The sequence below is a fragment of the Anas platyrhynchos genome, chromosome 20 (genome assembly GCF_047663525.1).
Source record: "Anas platyrhynchos isolate ZD024472 breed Pekin duck chromosome 20, IASCAAS_PekinDuck_T2T, whole genome shotgun sequence".
Classification (NCBI taxonomy): Eukaryota; Metazoa; Chordata; class Aves; order Anseriformes; family Anatidae; genus Anas; species Anas platyrhynchos.
In genome coordinates, this window is record NC_092606.1 from 7,958,326 (window position 1) to 7,975,271 (window position 16,946).

A 16,946-nucleotide genomic window follows, 5' to 3' on the forward strand; every position below is an offset into this window, starting at 1 on the left:
GACAAAACAGTTCCCATCAAGAGTGGCCTGACAATGACTATGTGGAAAAAGATGTTCCTGCTCAGGGTCTTCCCTCTCCAATTACTCAAATGTTGCCTTTTTTTTTTCTCTCTCTCCCCCCCCCCCTTCTTTACAGTATCAACTGTTCATATTTAACATCGCACAGGTCAATATGGGTCCTTAAATTAATCTGCCCCAGCAAGACTAAGACAGATGAAGCTACTACCATAATAGTAGGACAGATATCTTATCCACTCCTTGATATATTCCTGAGTTACCAGTGTTCAATCTTACTCAGAAAATATCAACTGTCAGGCAATAACCACTTTAGTCATCAAGTCAGTCTTTATGTCAATCATTTTTACCCGTAACTTTAAAGCTCAGAAAGATGTTTAATTTCAAGATTGTGACAGAAAATGAAGGTGATTAGCTTCTCCTAAAATAAAACCCTTCAAAACCAAGTAACACCTTATTACCCAATATTTCAAACATATCAATAAGCTTCACGAAAATATGATGTAAACTAAGGATTTGTTTACTTTACCTACTAAAAATATACAAATTGTAATAACAAAGGACATTATACAAGTTAAAGGCAAATCATTTTCTTTTATAAAAAACAAAAATCAACCAAACAACCAAAAAAAAAGCTTTTGAGGGCACCAAACATGTTGGGAGATAATTCACACCTCCTCAGGCCCCAAAGTTTAAAAACATGTACAAATTGATGCTGGCTTTTTAGGAAAGATACTATGAGACTATGAAATTATGTAAGAACTGCTCATCACTGGGAACCACATGCCTCTGAATTAAAACCACAGGGGAAATCACTGCCCACTTTGGCTCACTTTTATAAGAAGACTTAGTCAGTAGTTTATGATGGTTATTAATATTTGGACAGAGCTCTGAAGATAAAAGCATATATTAATAAAACAAACACTCTAAAGATAAGGCTTACCTAGTCTGCCTAAATGATGACTTCTTTGTACAGGATAAAACATCTTTTTAAAAGTCGTCACGCTAAACTGTTTTTTCAAAGTTTATAAACTGAACTATAAGACAGCCTCTTACAAACTTTAAGTCTTCATTATTAAGATAGTCTAATGTTAGAGTTACCATATTTTTGAAGCTTCTCATATAAATCTGGAGTGAGATACACCAAAGCAGCAAACGTTGAGTTCACAGCTTGATCAACAGTAGAGCCAGCAACTATATCTGTCTTTGGGGTCTGTTTTTTACATGCCTGTATAAGTCCTTTGAAAAGTTCAGATTTTTGCCCACTGAAATCCTGGGCAGGATCTGATTTTGCAAAGTCGATAAGAAAGTTACGGCAGTCATCTTGGTGAGAGTTCCTAGCCTGGAAAGAATGTTAGAACACATTTACTTTAATATTGTCTGAAAAATTGCTGCAGCTTGTTTCTACAATTAGGTCAACTTGCAGTAAATCTACAGCAGTTTAAGTGGAAACTAATAAAAGGGCACAGAACAACAGTTTCCCTCCTCCTTGATATTTATGCAGTGCAAATGATAACAATTGTAGCACAACAGCATATACTTAATGATGCATCAGCTAATTAAGGCTGAATGAAACTATGTCATACACAGGGATTTCAAGCCAATGAAATAAAAGCAATGGCCAAAGTACCTCTTTTTTATTTTGGTGCAGTCTACTGGTTTGACTGGCTCCTGGTATAGCCTCAGGACACATTTGATGCCTGAAGACAGGTTTCCACAAAGGAGAATTAAGAACTGATGTTACTTTCAAAGGAGGCAAATCTGCTTCACTACCTAGTTCTGCAAGAAATTCAGAACAGACACTTCAGTTACTAAATTTTTTCATTCATTTTTACAGAATGATGAAAATAAGATATATTGAACACCCATTGGGGAAAAAAATAAAGCAAATAGACTGAACAAGTAATTGAAGAACATTTTCTAACTCCCATTTCTCTAGTGTGATACAGAAAACGTGTACTTTATGACAGCATCAATATCTTGCATCACAGTGACAGTATCTTGCATTATGGAAGGACTTTCACAACCACTTTTGCTTTACTTATAACCATAGAAACTCACTGAAAAATTCCAAGTAGCTTTGAAGTTTTTATACTTCTCCTACTAAATACATACAATAATTTGCTAGGTGTAAGCATATTAACAAAGGAGTAACATATTCCATGACAAGAACAGTTCAGTTGGTTCCCTAAATTCACAGGTAAGAACATGACTGATTTTCCAAGGTAAATACTGACCACTCGATTGCAGCAAGAACTCTAACTCTTTAACCACTCTGAAGTGGTGATTGAATACAGATTCAGGAAGCTACCTAGAAGTGTTCTAGTTGTGAAATTAAAGAATAATCTATGTCTATTTTTTCTTACGACACCCATCTTACATCTTGTTATTTTCAGTTACCCAAATCCTAAGTGTGCTCAACTTTTGGAGTTAGCCAAAGTTTACTTTTGAATTCAAATTTAAATCAATACCAAATGCTCACATGAAGTATTTTAAATCACTGCAATTTCTGTTCTCTGTTCTGTATTTTTTTCAGCTTTCTGGCTCCATATTAACTCCACCACTAAGGGGTGAATCACAGCACTAGGGAACAATTTTAAAAGAAAAAAAGAACAGAAGGAGATTGAGCGAACCCTGATATTAATTTATAAATATAATGCAGCTTAATATAATGACTTCCAGGCGTCTGTCTCTTCCTAATACTGGCTTCTGAACATTACAAAGATCACAGTGAACCCTGAAACATTCCCAGTACTCAAGCATAACAGCAATCAAGCTTGCTGCACAGAGACCGCAAAACCAGGCTTAGCCCAACAACCAAACTTTGTTAAGCAGTCTTGCATCGTCAGTCAAGAGATAAATAAAAAGGAATTTCATCCTCACAAGGGATTCAAAACACAAGGTACCTTATCCTTATATGACACCACAACCTCTGGAGCTATCAAGTGCACTCACCTCGTAGAGATTTCAGTGCCATGCTTCGGGAAGCCAAGCGCCCCATCAACCGGGATACAAGAAGCTGTAAATCCAGGCCCCAAGAAACGGCAACATCTGGTAGGCCATAAGCAGTGACGGAAAACTTGTAGCCCCACTCATTATTACTGCTGTCAGAGTGAAAGAGAAACTGCAGCCGTGGGCCAGCCTTAAAGGTCACTTTCTACAGAGCAACAAAACAGTCATTTTGCCAAATGTACATGACAGGAAGACGTTTCAGGGTAATGAATTCCCTTCAGCAATCGTGGTTTTTCAATATTATCTTTTCTCCATAACGGATCTGATTTCCCCACCATGCAAATGAGAAACCCACAGCAATAAGCCAGTATTATTTCTAATCAATAGCTTAATACGAAATTTTATAGTTGATTGAGCTCTTGAAGCTGGACCCATAAAACAATACAGAAGCAGTAGGTTTTGTCAAAGAAAGGGAGTAGCCATGGAAAGCACGTAGCTCATCTCACGATGTTAAAAATCGTGAGGGCAGAGTATCAAAGAATAAATTTTGCCCATGTAAACAGCTAAACGTGATTATTACTTTTAATTTTGACTGACTGTTCCTTCTATAACAGGAACAGAAAGGGATTCTTTACTCATTTGCTCCTGTTATTTGCATCATTGCAGAACTTCTTCCCCACCTCCTGCCCCCATCTTGGAGGGAGTCTAAGCACACACATGCAGGAAAGCAGACGTATTTTTAAACAATAGGTTTTCCACAAGAATCGTAAGAATTTCCAAAGATTAGATATGTCACTGGGTTCAGAATTTTAAAGGTGCTCACCTTAGGCCACTTCTCAGTGCCAACCTTTGTATCGTAACGAGTTTTTGCACCCCTGGCATCAGTAAACTCCAGGTAATCATACCTGTGAAAATTGCAATTCATTACTTCCAAATTTACTTCTTAAATTCTGGGGGAAAATATTTCCTTCTGCATTTTCACAAGTGCTGCATCTCAGAGTCCAAGTATCCCACCACATGTCTCAGAACTACAACTGCATTGCTAAGGAATTTATTTCATGCCTCAATGCAATAGTCCTGGCAAACACAGACTTGCTTTCCTGTAGAACTTTCCCAATTCTTCAGAACTGGTAACGGGTACTAATTTTAACATTTGTCGTATGCCTTAAGGAAACAGTAACCTACTATGTTATGAAACAAACAAACAAACAAACAAAACAAACGAAGAGTTTTGTCTAAAGAAGGCAAAATAAACACCACAATGACAAATTTCATAAATTGGAGTAGTCACTGCAACATTGCAAAACAGATCAAAGGATGCAAAATTCATACAAGCAGCATGTCTGCACATTTGCCAGGAGAGGTGCCTTTCAGCACAAGACTAAGTCATTCAAAATAACACCTTGTATGGTAAGCAGGACATTGAAGAAACTGAGAGGGCACGCTTGGGGTGAAAGAAGTATTCCTTGCACAGTGGAACATGACTTGCCCCTCTGCACATAGATACTGGAATCCTGCAAATAGATATTGATATCTAACACAGCACAAGATCAAGTTACCTCCTTTCAGTTTCACACTTTTCATCAAATTCCACCTCAAAGTAAGTTGCCCCATGACATAGGAAGACTGAGACCTCATGGCAATTATTTTCATAGTTATGAGGAGATTCCATTGTCCATGTTCGCAATACCACAGGCTGTTCTTGCTGCCAACTTTCCATTTCCATCTGTATAATGAAAACACACTCTTGAGGTACAAATGTAAAGCATTAAAACAAACAAACAAAAAACCACCACACTAGATTTTTGTGTCTATACATTTAAGCTGCCAGATGTACATACAAGGTGGTATTTAAAAAGTTACAGCACTGATTTACACCTAGATCAGTCACAACAACATCCCTGATAAGCAACGTAGAGAAGCACTTCTAATGAAAGATTTATCTAGACTACCAGTGCAGGAGACAGTCTCCCAGAAGTTCCTGTAAGTCTCCAATGACAACAAAAGCTTCTGGATGACTAATGTGGATTTAAACATCTACACTACAGACATACAAACTCACTCATACAAGCGTCACTACAAGCAATGAAGCTATTTTTAATTTTACTTCCTCTTTCATTCTCAGACTCCCTCCTCCTATCCACCTTCTGTTCTCATTCCAGTTGCATCTTCTGGTCACTTTGCTCAACTTCCATATCCAAAGAGAGATATTTCCAGTTCTTTACTCAATGTATCACTGCACATCCCATTACTTGTGAAAGCTTTCCAGCTCCTTTCAAAATGCTCAGTAATAGTTTTTTGAGAAACTCATCTGAGTTTCCTATGCCTTTCTTGCAATTTTCCTTTTGTTTCACTGTACTTACAAGTGCTCTATTGCATTTTGCAATGCACTGCAAAATTTTATGGTACAATTAAATAGCATTTATGCACACATATTATTAATAAGTATTAAAAATCACTTTTAGAATGCCCAGAAGAATTGACCAGAGTTCCAGTCAAGCAAAATACTCAAAAGCATTAATAAAATTTGGAGGGAGTAGATGCTCACAAAGAACAACCAGAACATGAAAAACAGAATTCAGAACTGTCTGCCTGTATCTTTAGTTACCTTATGAGGCTCACTACAAAGGTTTTTCAGTGGTTCTACCAGAGTGCTGAATCCTTTTAGCAGAGTACAATACGGAATGTCTAAAGTGCAAAAATCCAACAAGAAGATGACCTAGGGGAAAAACACAGTTCTTGTTAAAACACACACGTAGCCATGTAACCTGGGTGTAGTACAAAATGCCAGTGGTCGCTTACCAGCTGACGAGTTGCCATTGCGAAGACAGAGTTACTTATTTTTTCTACTATTGTTTTGCCACTATATTGGGATAAAAGTGACTGCAGAATCCTTCTCGTATTTGACAGGAACTGGCCTACATCTAAAGAGAAACAAAAAACAACTTAATAGTCACCTTAAGGATGGTGGAAAAACCTGTAGAAATTTGCTACCACAACCTGCTTCACTGAACGCTATTTAAAGTGCACGGTGACGTGCAGAACAGGAAAGACAACAGGGAAGGCATCCACTGCTCCAAAAAACTGACACTTGGGAGAAAGTTCAGAGACCTTTTCTGTGATATTTCTATCATGGAAACAACTCACACTCATCCACTAACTTAAGAAAAAGAAGAATGACCAGAACTTAAGTCAATCACTCCAAAAATGATGATAGAATCTTTGTGTAACCAGCCCCTCTTCAAAACTAAGAAAAATAACACTAATAAATATTAACTATAGCCTTACAGAATTTTTAAAGGCAATACAGAGAAACAATGAACTTATTTATACAAAAATAACATAAATAAGAAGTGACTTTACATAAAATTCCAAGTATCACTTCTCTATTAAATACTTGGCCAAACTAATTATTCAGTACCGTACTGCTGCATTAAGAAAAATAAACATAATTTTAAAAGATGCTGTGAGATGCTGTTGCAGATGCTGTTGCAGAACATCCGTTATAAGTAAGTTCCTTTTTTCTTGCTATCACAAACATCTAGGTTAAAACATACTACCACAACAGAAACCTATCAAAATAAGGGACATATAAAAAAGCCAAAATGTTCAAATGATATTCTGTAATTGCATTTTTTCTTTCAATTGTAAAACCCCCAAATTTACTGATATGTTTTCTGAATATTCTTCCAACTTAAAATTATCAGTACAGATAAAATTCTAAGTTGCTTGATATGCCAGGCAACTGCTGGTGAACCTTTACTATACTGCTATTAATTAAATCAGATCGTAAAGTCACATATTGTACCACATTTAATTCTGTATTTAGTCCCAGCACTTACAGTTTTTAAGTATTTCTACAGCAAGATCCTTGGCTGAATTATCACTTCCCTTAAGTTGCAGGTAGCACCATGAAAGGAGGCTACCTTGAACAGACCAGAATAAGGAAGACAGGACTGTACCACTCTCTTGCTGTGCAACATCCAGCATCATCATTTCACACTGAAAAATAAATATAACAAATGAATATTTTCTTCGGCTGCAGAATGACACATTGTAGAACTAGGTAAACTGTGACGGACATAATCAGCCCACTCTTCCCACATAAAAGATGAAATGCAACTGACAAACTGCATATCACATCATGAAACCATACAACTTCATGAGGCAAGTAATGTATTTTGTTTTGATAAATCACAATTTTAAGTAGGAACTGATACATGTGAATCACTCGATGTTCTCAGCACATTTTTCTGCATATGTAAATGACCCTCCTCCATTTACACCTCCCTTAGAGGCACGACCAAATCTAACCTCTCAATATGGAATGACTACTTCTGTTTCCTAGTGTTGATAGGGTGCCATAGATTTTCTTAAATGCTACAGGAAAAAAAACAAACAAACATAAAAGCCCCACAAAACAGAAACAAAACGCCTTATCCCACACATTACTTACCCTTCTATTACAAAATTTTAATACTTGAAGGAAAATATTTCAGTCATTTGGAAGACCTAGCCCTACGGCCCTTAGCAGATATTAATAGCTTAATCCAGAGGGACAATTTGGAAAACCAGTTTCTTTAAGCACACATCTAAGGCATGCAGTTTGTGTTTGCAGACAAAAATCACAGCAAAGAAGCAGGAAGAGGAATAATGCAAAGACACTTACCTCTCTTGCTGCCACTAGCAGAAGGGTTTCCATGACTGATAGTACTTCACTTATATCAAAATCTGCGGAAACTCCCTTCTCTGGTAGCAGTAAGAGTCCACCTGGATCTTGATCACTATGAAACAAAGACCTTCTTACTAACCAAAATCACGTAGCATAGTTCCAAAATATAAATGTAACTATCCTTGTGACAAGGATAAACCTGTAGAGATTCTATTGTATCATTACTATTAAAAGTGACTGGGTTCTGATGAATCCAAACTGATTAAAGCAATACCAACCATCAAGAGGGACAAACAATGCAAATTGTCACTTAAAAACTTGAAAGATAGCCTAGCAAAAGCCTTTGAGCAGCATACTGTGATTTCAGCACCAATGGTAATCCTTGAATATTTTATATTGCTATTCCGTTAATAAATATCCTAACTGGCAGTATTGTCTAAAGCAAATCAGTTGACTATTTTGAAGAACTGTCTTCCAATTGAATTACATTTATAAAAAGGATTAAAAATAAATTTATTAACAGATGAGGGGTATCAGATAAATATTTTCAATTTCAAACCCCCTTCCTTACCTGAAGTGGGTACACAAGGATCTGAAGGCAAGATGTACAGATTGCTTATGTTCTTGCTCTGTGATGTTTTTCTAGAAAATGAAAAACATTTATTTTTATGATATGTTCTGTTTCCCTTGTCTATGAGAAAGAATTATAATTTCTGAGCTTTGCTATTCATTTTTGGTATCAAAAAGGCAAGTATAGCTTTTCTTTCTTTAGATAAGCTACAGGGGGATGGGGTGGTAAAAAGAAACAAAGAACATGTTACTTGAATCAGACAAAGCATACATTATTTGACAACAAGAACTCAGATTTGATGTTTTCTGCATAAAGAAAGCAGGTACTAAACAATCAATTTCTCACTTAATGGTTTACCATCATGGTGAAGAGCTGGTTTCGCCTGGTCTGTCTGTCTGGGAAAAAGATTGCTGCTCCACTGAGTAAGGTGTTCTTAACTTCCTGTTTTAGCATTTTCACTGGCATGAGGTTACTGTCCCCCATATCCACCACTGCTCATACAAAAAGAAAACAAAATGGTAAGTTCAAATCAATACATAATACGTTAGAGGCACAATTGAATTAAATGTGTAATTGTTACAACTTCAAGTCTTTGCAGTCCCATATTATACACCAAAAATGGGGGAAAACGTTTTGACTTTTAGCAAGAAAGATTTCTCTAAGGATATATTTATTCACTGAATAAATTAATTCAAGGAACATTACGGCTTGACAACTATCAAAGCTAATAAAGCTTTCAAAATGTGACAGATTCTGTATAAACTGGTTTATCTCCAGCTTACTTTTCAGGAGACTGTCAGCTAATTAACAAAAAAATTATACTTCAATAAAGAGGGTAAAATCCTGTTTCCAGCCAAATCTAATGCGTAATTGCCATTCTCTTCACTGGCTCCAGATTCTTTCATGTTTGTGTACACATTACAGGCTCCTCCTAAGAGCCTGTATTTTTATATACATGAAATATGTGAACTGATTTAACTTCATTCAGTTAAAGGATCACATTCCCTGCTGGTCTGAGCAGGTGACAGGTTCAAAGGAAGTTTCCTATTGCAGCTGCTTCCAAGCCATAAGTTGTCATAAAGCCTATAACACCGTTTACAGGCCAAGAGAAGTTTCATTGTGATAGACTAATTAGTACACACTGACCTGAAGAAGAAACAAAGGAATAGAGTAACTGGCTTAATCTTTAGAAATAAATATACTTTCCCAAATTCTACCTACTGTAACACACTTGCAAAACAGAACAGACAAAACGGTTAATACATTCAATATACATTACCTTCACAGAGATGTCTGTAAAGCTCTTCTGCAGCTTCTGTGTGACCAGGTGTTTTGTTCTGAGAAGTTTCTTGAGGTTTAGCAATTTTATTGTCTCCAGTAAGTACAGAGAAGCAGCTCTGGAGCAGCTGCAACAGCAACGTTTGAGCAAAGATGCATTCTTCCCTTGGGCTGTAAGAACACAGAAAACAAACAGAAGCAAAAAGTAGAAAGGAGAAGCTCCTATATAGCAAATAAATAATGCTATGAGATTTACTATCTCAGATAGATTAAAAAAAATGCTGACAGCATAGCCAAAAAAAAAAGTGTTGCTAACAGCTAAATCTACATCTCAAGCTTCTCTACAACATCATAGTTAAAAACCCATATGGCAGAAGGAGGAAAATGTTATTTATGTAAGTGATGCACTTTAGGAAAAAAAACAACCTGCTGCAACACAACTAAGCATACTTTACTTACACATGCACACACAGATTAGTGCTTCCCCACACAGTAAAGGTGCAACTTACTTTTGTTGAAGTTTATTGTAAAAATTCCAGAACAGCTGCAGATCAAGGCCTGTGAAATCTAAAAATGACTTGTATTTTAATCCACTCTCCTTCTGATGAACCTTAAAAAAGACAAAGAAAATGCAGGATAGGAAAGTTAACTCTGAACAGAACAAATTCACAAAAAATAGTTATCTAAGCACTGGATTTAAAGCAGCCTACCTTGCTATAAATTTGCATCTCATATGAGTTCCAGTATAAGTTCTCTCACCATCAAAAATATTCTGGTGACTTTGGCTGAAATCTTCCCCTTTACAGAGCTACTAACAGGGACTCTGTCTCCTCTTTCCAGATGTCTAGTACAACATCCCTATCCTGCGCCACCCCATTAAGAGTCTTTACAACCCCTACCTCTTTTAATTTGACTAAAATTAAGTAATAGACAAAATGAGACTGCTCAGACTCAGAATCTGAGTTGAAAAGTCACTGAATCATACACGATATGAACAAAAACATGATTTTGCCATGTATCCTTGAAGTAGGGTACATCAATGCTGACATAAATCAGTGCATACCAGCACTGATATACCTCTTAACTACATAGATCTCACCTTGGACACTGATGTTATTTGAAAGAAGGCTTCTCTACATATGAGGGTTTGAACTAGATGATCTTTAAGGTCCTTTCCAACCCAAGCCATTCTGTGACTCTATACCTTTCCCATACTTGCTTCAGAAATAGTTACACTAATAGACTGTGCAGTGTCCTTCTCTTGCATCTACTTCACCTAGCACTGCTATTTCAGCATTGATGCTGAAAAACAGTTCTTAACTCTCTCCAGAACCCAAGATGAGCATATTGCCAATCAACTTCAGCAACCATAACAGAATGCCTTTTTTCAGAGAGCATTTTTTTTTCCACAGCATGGTTCTAATAATTATTACTATTCACTTGTAAGACTTTGCTTCGTCCACTCACAGTTACTATCAGCATAGCTTTATTACTTTTAGCATGGAAAATATAGGCTTAAACAGAACAGAAGTGAAAATACCAGGTCTTGTGCAAGCTGCTGGATGAAATGAAGTGTCTTCAGGAGAAGAGTTGTGCCACACACTGTATCATCACCAGTTTTCCTGCACTGCAAGCAGTTCATGCTCCTGTTGGGCTCCTCTCGCATAGGCCGAAGATACCCAAGAACACTGAGGCCCTGAACTCCAAGCCTTTCTGCTGTGTCTTGTCTTGTGCAGAGGAACTTTATCATTAAGTACTAAAGGAACATAAAACACAGCACAAGAGTGGGTTTTAAAAGTTACTCTAAACTTGGCTTTTACAAGACATGAGAGCACATGTGTGAGGAGACTGCAGGTTTGGGAGAGAGACAAGCATGCCGTGTTCCCTGCCTACCACCCCCAGAAGTTCAAAATAATGAGCTCAAGATTCAGGCTAAACTTGGACTCTTGGAAAGTCCCAGTACTGGTTCTGTGACCTCTGCAGGTATCTGCAAAGTTAGTTAATTAATTATCAGTTCCATTCATTCTGTATACTCTGTTTTTTGGCTCTATAGTTAACAGCATTTTTGCAGGTAGAAAAACGTATTATCTGCATTTAAAAGCAAGCAGAGCATCAGCGTGTAATATCTAAAACAGTTTTATTCACTTTGTCCACATTAAGATACAAAACATAAAGCTGAAAGGAAGAGCAAGTGTTGTCATCCAAAGGTATTTACTAACTCCACTCACTCAAAAGTCTAAGGGGTTAATGGTTACACAGACAACAGCTGAATGCTTTAACAAGCAATGATGGTTTCAGAAGTCCCACAACCACTTCTGCTAATTTTCAGAGTCCAAAAAACTTCAGGGGAACTATTCAACAGTTTATGCCAGAAACAAGATAAATGCAACTGAAAATCAAAGCTTCCTACTTAAACATTATAAATCGAAACCCATTTTCTGCCACTCTCAAAACAGGGAAGTCCCACATTCCTCAAGGTATTCGATCTAACTCACTGAACTGCTTATTAATTATTTGTCCCTTAAAAGAAGGGTTGAAGAATAGAAGAATAAAGAATAAATAAAGAATAAAATCTGTAACTATGCAGTTAAGATACTATATATTTCAACTAGATATCTAACTAACTAAATGTGTATCTATCTATATAAATATAAAAGTAATATATATTTAAAATATAAAAACAGAATATAAAATAAAGATACTAGAATAAAGCAACAACCACATCATCCTTAGAAATATTCACTCCTAAAACCACTGATCTGTGCATAATCACATAATTTTGCGTTAACTCTAAACCTGAAGTACCATTTAACTACAACTGTATATGTGTACATGCAGAGAAAAAGAATGTAACACAGAACAAAAGTCAAATCATCCTTTCAGCTAGAAGCCAATTGACTCCTACCCAGAAGAGTTCTGCTTGCACAAAAAAGTTCTGTTTATTTCAATTGGCATAACAACAGAGCACAGCGATAAGCCTCTGCTCACTGTGACTGGGCTAATGGATTTTCATCATTTCTTACCTGGGAAACTATGCATTGTTGCATTTTGACATCCACTTCATCCCACTCTTCTTCCACTTCAAACCAGCCAACAGGATCATCATCTCCCAAATCATCACTTGAACAGCTGCTTCTACGTATAGAAGAACATAAACTTTGTAAAGAAAAGAAACTGCTGCAAAGCTGAATATGCTGCCAAAATATTTTTAACACGTTATGGTTGTAAAGATGACAGAGAGGGAAGAGAAACTTTTGCATACCTTATATGTGCTCCAGTTTGTGTATTACAATGAACAAAGTCTTCCACATAGTCGTGGTCCCTAACCTCCCCTCACTCCTAAGCAACAATTCTGATAAAGTAACTTAATAAAACTAATTAAAATACATCTTTCTATAAATTATCAGAGATCTGCACTGTAAGCAGAGCGTTTGTTTTGTTACATCTTTTTCTAAATAGGTTTTTAAATCAAGAGGTTGAAATCAACACTTACGTATATATTTCCTCAAACACATCAAAGGCTCATTAAAATCAAACAGGTAACCATTAAATGACACATGCATCATTTTTAAGTCATTTGGAGCAATTCTCAGTAGCTCAAATGCCATTGCAAAATGACCTCATATAGCATTTATATTCCCTTCATTAGGAAAAGTGCCCCTTTACCTGTTTTTTAAAAATTGTTTGAATTCCTGTAGCTTCCATTTGTCATATCTTTCAAATCTTTTGAAGTGTTCCTCTGCATGGAACTTTTCTGAAGCACTATTGTAAGCAAACACCAGCCCACACTGGGCTCCAATAGCACCTCTTCGAACCTAAAAGAACAAATATAGAGAAACATACATAAAAATGACAATAAAATAAGGTGGTGTTTTCACAGAAAAAAAAAAGTTACAGTAAGCAACTAAGTACTAACAAAACTGATATAACTGGAATAACTGAAAACTGGAATAACACTTTTTAACCTAAAGAAGGAAATGAAACAGTTTGGAGAAGTGTTATGGAAGCTTTTGTAATCCGTTGGATCATGTGCATGATTAATGTTTGCTACAATTATCACTCTGCTAATAACCTAACAATAACTACACTGCCAAATATTAATTCTCATTCTAATTTTTGTATACTTAAAATTGGAAAAAAAAAAAAAAAAAAAAAAAAGAATTGTATCTCAGTATCCCTGCACTGCTTTGCAAAAGTTTAGTTGCCTCTATGGCTCCAGTTTGAATTTACTTGCCAGAATTCCATTCTTATTTGATTCCCTTGGACATTAAAATATGCGTTCTTATTCCAGGAATTCAATTATTTCTTTGCCTTAAATAAATAAATTCAGCTGCAGAAATCTCACTGAAGATTTCTCCTGGCCACAAGATTTAATCACAAGATCTTGTTTTCAAACCAGATAAAATTGCACTGAGTGTTCAAATTACTCTGATGTCTTTGAAAAGAATTTGAGAAACCCTTCATTTAGTCAGAACTCACATACTATATCTTGAAACTCTGCAATTCAGAGTTGAAAAATTACTTTAAATACTATGTATATGATCTTACAAATAAATTAATACTCTACACCTTAATAACTTGAGTATAGTACAAGACATAGACAAAAGCAAGAAAATAAATGTCTTGACTGCATGCTTGTGGCACTCTGAAGCAAGTTTAGGTCTCCGTTTTCTTCAGATCCCTGTGATTTACACAAAAGTAAAACCCCAAAATACCACTGTTTCATGATGAATTTAAAATTTAGTTGATACAAAAGAAAAAAAAAATCAAATTCAACTCTACCAAAAGGAAAAGAGAAAATAGAGAGCCTTCTCCTTGAAAAACATAGAGAAACTACATACCTTTATTCTAATTTGTGTCACTTGAAATGAAGATTCAGTGCCAGTAGAAAGAATGATACTTGCTCTGGTCTTCCCGGTTTCAGTAAGAAAACCTAAAGCAGCAGTGGAAACAGAATGAGGCTGGAGGGACTGCTAGAGCAAAACATTTGAAAGAGAACACCAAGATAGTGGACTCATAGGGGGGAAACAAGAACAAGATGTGTTTCTAGTGAAATGCTGTAGCTCATTAGGACATGTTTCCAAATAACACAGTGAAAGACAAGTAAAAAAAAATGTATCATGTTAGTATACACTTCCACAGAGCATACATAGGTCTCTCAAGCAGTGTATCTCTTGGGACTGCAGCATTTGCAGCTACTTTCTGAGTGTTACCCATTAAAGGTTATTAGTAACACCCAAATATTACTTTAGCTTGTGGTTCTGCTCACTGATACAAATCACTGTTCTTCAAACTGATCTACAAAACACCAGAAACAATCCACAAAATAACTAAAAAAATAAATAATATGCACAAGTATACAAGGGGGTAAAATAAGTATTTAGAATGTGCCTGATTTTCTGTCACAATAGCTTTCATTTATAAGTAGCACTGCACAAGCTGATATACAGGGTTTTTCTTTCAGAAAGATTATGTGACATTTCAGTTCACATAAGGTCAAGAAACACAACTCTCTTTCTTTAGGTTGTGTCCAGTACATAAAAACATTCTGTTAACAAAGATAGGCCTTAGCGAAGAATTAATAGGTATGCACAGTCAGTGAAAATCTCAGTGATTTCCACCATAGTTCTCCATCAATATTTGGGAAACCATCAGTGAATGATTCATGACTTCAAGCCACAAAATGTGCTATAGTGTAATTTTGTATGTGACAGTTTATTGCTTACTTTCACGCGAAGTATCAATAATTCTCCCCTAGGTCATATCCTTTTGTTGTTTTGACAATAAACTGGTTCCTGAGAGATTCACCTTGTTGTAAAACAGAATTTTCACATCGTTTTTTGTTTGTTTGTTTCCATATCATAAAACTATTGAGTATTGCCAAATATATATATGCAATAGCTCCGCAGCCTTGTTAACAGCCTTTGTGTATGGTTGAGTGTTCTGGATTTTAAGTCCAGGCTCTTACCATCCCCAGTCCATGGCTCTACAAGGAGGTTTTCAGGCCCTGATTTGTCTTCTTTTCCCTTTACATCACATGCTTGCAAAGTTAGTCGTAATGGTTTTCCTAAACAAGAAAAGCAAGGTTTCTCAAATTCATAAAATATATAGCTTATTTGCCTGATTTAAGTTCTTCATACAAAGAGCAACTGAAAATATTGCAATACTATGAGCTTTTTACCACTGTCAGACAGAAAAAGTAGAAAAAAACTTATGTATAAGAAGTCATGTTAGATTACTATAGTTAGAGCTTTAGATATGTACAGAAGGAGAAGCATGACAACTATTGGTCCTTCAAGTGTTTGGAATTCTACATGATACTACACATGATACACCACTCTTGCCTTGCAAAAAGCAGCAGCTACTACAGGAAAAACAAAATGATTTTCAAAAATTTTGAAAGCAAATACTGATACTATAATTATAAAATAATTAATGTACTCTTAGGCACAAGCCAAAAAATCCTGACAAAAGGTACTAAAAGGCAAACAAAGGGGAAAATCCTTCATGAGATACTAATGATAATCTCAGGAACTGATACCTGAAAATACAGACTTATCAAACAAGCACAGTCTATACAGCAAAATCCTGCTGCCTGATGCCAGAGCATTTGTGGCTCTACAGGTACAACAAATACTCAGATTAATTTATAAAAGTAAAAACAAAAGAACTGTAAATAGATGTTAACAGCATTATATTTAAAATATTGTAAATTTGTGTATGTGTCTGCAAGAGAGACCATTTACTGAGGCTAAACATACAAAAAATTAAGCGTGTTACTGGAAGAATAAAAGGAAAATGGCATCTGATGTTTTAACACTATTGAAACACTGCCACCGTCTTGATAAGGGGCCCACTGCCCACAAAGTTCATGTCTTCTTCCTCAAGATCATGCCACCCGGTTCAATTCGTGGATCACAGAAAGCTTATCTAATCACAAACTCCTAGGGCAGTTCAGTTGCACAAGCTCTATCTTCTCGGTAACAGTCATTACCTTGTAAGTCTTTTGTCACTTTAAACCCCAGCAAAACAACAAGTAAACCAACTGTGAAAGCTGTCTATTGTCTTACATACACACAGTAAAAAAAACAATTATTCAGTTACCGTATTTATACAGCAGGTTCTGTCTAACTGTTGCCATAGAAGCAATAAGTGATGAAGCCTTGTATGGAGTGTCCAGATGATCGGTGATGGTACAAAGCGAACTTATCACTTTAGCAACACTCCCCCTGGCTAAGGCAAAGGCCAAGAGTGTAAGTTCAACCTCTGGAGTAGTACAGCAACTGGGAAGAGGAAAGAAAAGAGGGGAAGGGGAACAAAAAAACAAAAAAAAAAAACAATATGAAAAGAAAACTCAGGACAAGTGCATCAAGTACAATTTTAATATGGGATATCTGTTTCTTCTGTGGTAACCTAATTGGTGAAGTCATTAAACCACCAAATTATCAAACCTAGTAG

The 16,946-nt window shown here is 36.1% G+C and overlaps 1 protein-coding gene across 2 annotated transcripts in view; it reads right to left on the reverse strand.

The window, feature by feature from the left end:
* Nucleotides 1-16,946, reverse strand: part of ZZEF1 (zinc finger ZZ-type and EF-hand domain containing 1) — a 59,997-nt gene that overhangs the window by 31,190 nt on the left and 11,861 nt on the right. For both annotated transcript variants that reach the window (XM_027445920.3, XM_027445919.3), the window contains exons 8-26: nucleotides 16,593-16,771; nucleotides 15,457-15,555; nucleotides 14,330-14,421; nucleotides 13,155-13,303; nucleotides 12,512-12,623; nucleotides 11,029-11,244; nucleotides 9,998-10,098; nucleotides 9,490-9,659; nucleotides 8,568-8,701; nucleotides 8,211-8,281; nucleotides 7,637-7,751; nucleotides 6,810-6,969; nucleotides 5,770-5,891; nucleotides 5,576-5,686; nucleotides 4,527-4,693; nucleotides 3,791-3,872; nucleotides 2,971-3,172; nucleotides 1,646-1,794; nucleotides 1,117-1,357 (exon numbers count right to left, since the gene is read on the reverse strand). In XM_027445920.3, the coding sequence (XP_027301721.3) occupies nucleotides 1,117-1,357; nucleotides 1,646-1,794; nucleotides 2,971-3,172; nucleotides 3,791-3,872; nucleotides 4,527-4,693; nucleotides 5,576-5,686; nucleotides 5,770-5,891; nucleotides 6,810-6,969; nucleotides 7,637-7,751; nucleotides 8,211-8,281; nucleotides 8,568-8,701; nucleotides 9,490-9,659; nucleotides 9,998-10,098; nucleotides 11,029-11,244; nucleotides 12,512-12,623; nucleotides 13,155-13,303; nucleotides 14,330-14,421; nucleotides 15,457-15,555; nucleotides 16,593-16,771 (2,672 nt within the window). The remainder of the gene's footprint in view (nucleotides 1-1,116; nucleotides 1,358-1,645; nucleotides 1,795-2,970; nucleotides 3,173-3,790; nucleotides 3,873-4,526; nucleotides 4,694-5,575; nucleotides 5,687-5,769; nucleotides 5,892-6,809; nucleotides 6,970-7,636; nucleotides 7,752-8,210; nucleotides 8,282-8,567; nucleotides 8,702-9,489; nucleotides 9,660-9,997; nucleotides 10,099-11,028; nucleotides 11,245-12,511; nucleotides 12,624-13,154; nucleotides 13,304-14,329; nucleotides 14,422-15,456; nucleotides 15,556-16,592; nucleotides 16,772-16,946) is intronic.